General features: G+C 53.8%; 1 protein-coding gene across 1 annotated transcript; it reads right to left on the minus strand.

Moving 5' to 3' along the window:
• Positions 1-4,189: 4,189 nt before the first annotated feature.
• LOC116359891 (extensin-like) lies at positions 4,190-4,831 on the minus strand. Its single transcript, XM_031813776.1, has one exon. It carries the CDS (start codon positions 4,829-4,831, stop codon positions 4,190-4,192), a length of 642 nt encoding a protein of 213 aa, XP_031669636.1.
• Between the last annotated feature and the right edge of the window lie 243 nt (positions 4,832-5,074).

The raw sequence follows: 5,074 nt of genomic DNA on the forward strand, positions 1-5,074 counted from the left end.
CTTTCCCTTCTCAGACCACACCCACTTTCCCTTCTCAGACCACACCCACTTTCCCTTCTCAGACCACACCCACTTTCCCTTCTCAGACCACACCCACGTTCCCTTCTCAGACCACACCCACGTTCCCTTCTCAGACCACACCCACTTCCCTTCTCAGACCACACCCACTTCCCCTTCTCAGACCACACCCACGTCCCCTTCTCAGACCACACCCACGTTCCCTTCTCAGACCACACCCACGTTCCCTTCTCAGACCACACCCACTTCCCCTTCTCAGACCACACCCACTTCCCCTTCTCAGACCACACCCACGTTCCCTTCTCAGACCACACCCACTTTCCCTTCTCAGACCACACCCACATTCCTTTTGTCCGGTTTAGCCCACTAGGGAACATCCTCTATCATTTCCTTGTAACCATACCTACTGTTTGTTTGTTTTGTTTATGCATTTCTGTGATTATTTAGTCAGTTAGGAAATAAATTATTAAGACAATTGATGACTATTGATGATTCATAGCGAAGGCTGGGAGCTCTGCACCAGTCAGTAAAACAGATATACATTTCCTGTGGAAATAGAGGGCCACCCCATTGTGTATGAGTGTGTGTATGTGTGAGTTCGGTGTGTGTGTGTGTGAGTTTGTCGTGAGTTTGGTTTATATGTGTGTGTGTGTGTGTGTGTGTGTGGGTGTGTGTTGTGTGTGTGTGTGAGTTTGTCGTGAGTTTGGTTTATATGTGTGTGTGTGTGTGTGTGTGTGGGTGTGTGTGTGTGTGTGTGTGTGAGTTTGGTGTATATTTTTTTTCAGTGTGTGTGCGTGAGTTTGGTATAGATGTGTTCAGTGTGTGTGTGTATAGCCAATGTAGTAGAAACCAAAGACTACCTCTGATGGATCCATTAGGAGGCCTTTATCTCTCTCTCTCTGTCTCTCTCTGTCTCTCTCTCTCTCTCTCTCAGTAGTGAGTGACACAGTAAATCTGAACCAATTTTCTCCTCTAACCATCATTATACACCCTCCACTCTCCATTTAACACCCTAAAAGAGAGGAAGGTTGGAGGGAGGGAAAGAGAGTAGTGAGAGGGAGGCAGAGAGAGACAGAATGGAGAGAGCAGCAGAGAGTGTGTGAGAGAGAGAGAGAGAGAGACAGAGAGAGAGAGAAGGGAGAGGGACAGAATGGAGAGAGATGGAGAAAGAGAACTCCCACCAATTGATGTGACAACCTCAGTCTTCATGTTAGCTGTCTGGTTGAATGGTTTTGTGACGCTTTACAGAAGGAGAGAGAAAGAGGGAAAGAGAGAGAGAGAGGGGGGGATAGAGACAGAGAGGGGGGGGGTAGAGACAGAGAGAGAGGGGGGGGGGTAGAGACAGAGAGAGAGGGGGGGGTAGAGAGAGAGAGGGGGGGGATAGAGAGAGAGAGAGAGAGAGAGGGGGGGGGATAGAGAGAGAGAGAGGGGGGATAGAGAGAGAGAGAGAGAGGGGGGATAGAGAGAGAGAGGGGGGGGGGGGGTAGAGACAGAGAGAGAGGGGGGGTAGAGTGAGAGAGAGGGGGGGGATAGAGAGAGAGAGAGAGAGAGAGGGGGATAGAGAGGGGGGGATAGAGAGAGAGAGGCGGGGGGGGGGTAGAGAGAGAGGGGGGGGGATAGAGAGAGAGAGAGAGAGAGGGGGGATAGAGAGAGAGAGAGAGAGAGGGGGGGGGGTAGAGAGAGAGAGGGGGGGTAGGAGAGAGAGAGGGGGATAGAGAGAGAGAGAGGGGGGGGGTAGAGAGAGAGAGAGAGGGGGATAGAGAGAGAGAGAGGGGGGTAGAGAGAGAGAGGGGGGGGGATAGAGAGAGAGAGAGAGAGAGGGGGGATAGAGAGAGAGAGAGGAGGGGGGGGTAGAGAGGAGAGGGGGGTAGAGAGAGAGAGGGGGGATAGAGAGAGAGAGAGGGGGGGGGGGGTAGAGAGAGAGAGAGAGAGAGAGAGAGAGAGAGGGGGGGGGTAGAAAGAGAGAGGGGGTAGAGAGAGAGAGGGGGGGGGTAGAGAGAGAGAGAGAGAGGGGGGGGTGGAAAGACAAAGGCTTCATGGTGCTTTTGGTGCTTCAGAATTTTAACACCAGCTCACACAAGTAAAACTACCTGTCAACCCTATACTCTAACACTAATAGTCAACCATAAACACTAGCGCTACTAGTTCAACACTGAACCCTAAACTCTAACACTACTAGTCAACCCTAAACCATAACACTACAAGTCAACACTAAACTCTAACACTACTAGTCAACACTAAACCATATCACTACAAGTCAACACTAAACCCTAACACTACTGGTCAACACTAAACCCTAACACTACTAGTCAACCCTAACCCTACTAGTCAACCCTAAACCATAACACTACAAGTCAACACTAAACCCTAACACTACTAGTCAACACTAAACCCTAACACTACTTGTCAACCCTAAACACTAACACTACTAGTCAACCCTAAACCCTGACACTTCTAGTCAACACTAAACCCTAACACTACTAGTCAACACTAAACCCTAACACTTCTAGTCAACACTAAACACTAACACTACTAGTCAACCCTAAACCCTAACACTACTAGTCAACACTAAACCCTAACACTACTAGTCAACCCTAAACCCTAACACTACTAGTCAACACTAAACTAACACTACTAGTCAACCCTAATCTCTAACACTACTAGTCAACCCTAAACCCTGACCTTGGCTAGCTGAATCAGGTGTACAGAGTCAGTCTGAAGCCCCACAAGTTAATGAGGGAGTTGGCCATCACTACTTAGAAGAACTAGCTGAAAGATCCCTCCCCCCTAACCCCCAAGATCCCCCCCTCCCTAACCCCCAAGCCCCCCTCCCCTCCCTAACCCCCAAGATCCCCCCCCTCCCTAACCCACAAGTCCCCCCCCTCCCCTCCCTCCCCTCCCTAACCCCCAAGACCCCCCCTCCCTAACCCCCAAGTCCCCCCCCCTAACCCCCAAGTTCCCCCCCTCCCTAACCCCCAAGTTCCCCCCCTCCCTAACCCCCAAGTTCCCCCCCTCCCTAACCCCCAAGTTCCCCCCCCTAACCCCCAATCCCCCCCTAACCCCCAAGTCCCCCCCCCTAACCCCCAAGTCACCCCCCCCTAACCCCCAAGTCCCCCCCTAACCCCCAAGTCCCCCCCCCTAACTTCCCATCCCCTCCAGGGAAGGGAATTTAAACACTGTGAGCTGATTGGCAGGTCACAGGGCCAGGCCTCCAGCAAAGCATGATGGGTTTTCCCTGTGTCATAATGGCCGTGACCATCTCCAAAATGGTCGCCTTGGCCGGAGACACGGGCACAGTTTCAAGCCCCCTCTACTCAGAGAGAGTTACACTAAGAAACTAAATGCTGCCGCAGGCCATCATTTGGTCTGTGTGGAGATATGGCTGAAAAAAAGCTTAAAATGTCCAGAAGACTTAAGTACGAACAAGAATTAGGCCCAATCCAATATCAACCACCAGACACTATGCCCTAGAGGCTCCTAGAGTATTTGTCAGTTGCAACCAACTGGGGCGGCAGGTAGCCTAGTGGTTAGAGTGTAGGGGCGGCAGGTAGCCTAGTGGTTAGAGTGTAGAGGTGGCAGGGTAGCCTAGTGGTTAGAGTGTAGGGGCGGCAGGTAGCCTAGTGGTTAGAGTGTAGGGGCGGCAGGTAGCCTAGTGGTTAGAGTGTAGGGGCGGCAGGTAGCCTAGTGGTTAGAGTGTATGGGCGGCAGGTAGCCTAGTGGTTAGAGTGTAGAGGCGGCAGGTAGCATAGTGGTTAGAGTGTAGGGGCGGCAGGTAGCCTAGTGGTTAAAGTGTAGGGGCGGCAGGTAGCCTAGTGGTTAGGGTGTAGGGGCGGCAGGTAGCCTAGTGGTTAGAGTGTAGGGGCGGCAGGTAGCCTAGTGGTTAGAGTGTAGAGGCGGCAGGTAGCCTAGTGGTTAGTGTGTAGGGGCGGTAGGTAGCCTAGTGGTCAGAGTGTAGGGGCGGCAGGTAGCCTAGTGGTTAGAGTGTAGATGCGGCAGGTAGCCTAGTGGTTAGAGTGTAGAGGCGGCAGGTAGCCTAGTGGTTAGAGTGTGGATGCGGCAGGTAGCCTAGTGGTTAGAGTGTAGAGGCGGCAGGTAGCCTAGTGGTTAGAGTGTAGAGGCAGTGGGGGGTAGGGCAGTGGGGGGTAGGAGGTAGGGCAGTGGGGGGCAGGAGTTAGGGCAGTGGGGGGTGGGAGTTAGGGCAGTGGGGGGTGGGAGGTAGGGCAGTGGGGGGTAGGGCAGTGGGGAGTAGGGCAGTGGGGAGTAGGGCAGTGTGGGGTAGGGCAGTGGGGGGGTAGGAGGTAGGGCAGTGGGGGGTAGGGCAGTGGGGGGTAGGGCAGTGTGGGGTAGGAGGTAGGGCAGTGGGGAGTAGGAGGTAGGGCAGTGGGGGGGTAGGGCAGTGGAGGGTAGGAGGTAGGGCAGTGTGGGGTAGGGCAGTGTGGTGTAGGTCAGTGGGAGGTAGGGCAGTGGGGAGTAGGAGGTAGGGCAGTGTGGGGTAGGAGGTAGGGCAGTGGGGGGTAGGGCAGTGGGGGGTAGGAGGTAGGGCAGTGTGGGTAGGAGGTAGGGCAGTGGGGGGTAGGAGGTAGGGCAGTGGGGGGTAGGAGGTAGGGCAGTGGGGGGGTAGGGCAGTGGGGGGTAGGACAGTGGGGAGTAGGGCAGCGGGAGGGGGTAGGGCAGTGGGGAGTAGGGCAGTGGGGGGTAGGGCAGTGGGGAGTAGGGCAGCGGGGGGGTAGGGCAGTGGGGAGTAGGGCAGCGGGGGGGGGGGGGGGTAGGGCAGTGGGGGGGTAGGGCAGTGGTCGGTAGGGTAACAGATCATTTAGGTAGCCTGTATGATCACACTGTTTACCAAAATGATCTGTTACCAGTGTGTTCAAACAGGCTACCTAAAATTATCTGTTACCAGTGTGATCATACAGGCTACCTAAAACGATCTGTTACCAGTGTGATCATACATGCTACCTAAAACGATCTGTTACCAGTATGATCATACAGGCTACCTAAAATGATCTGTTACCAGTGTGATCATACCGGCTACATAAAATGATATGTTACCAGTGTG

The sequence above is a fragment of the Oncorhynchus kisutch genome, unplaced genomic scaffold, assembly GCF_002021735.2.
Source record: "Oncorhynchus kisutch isolate 150728-3 unplaced genomic scaffold, Okis_V2 Okis06b-Okis10b_hom, whole genome shotgun sequence".
In the NCBI taxonomy this organism is placed as follows: Eukaryota; Metazoa; Chordata; class Actinopteri; order Salmoniformes; family Salmonidae; genus Oncorhynchus; species Oncorhynchus kisutch.

Excerpts from the sequence above, each read along its gene's own strand:
- LOC116359891 (XM_031813776.1), bottom strand. The coding sequence starts at position 4,831 with ATGATCTGTTACCCTACCGACCACTGCCCTACCCCCCCACTGCCCTAC.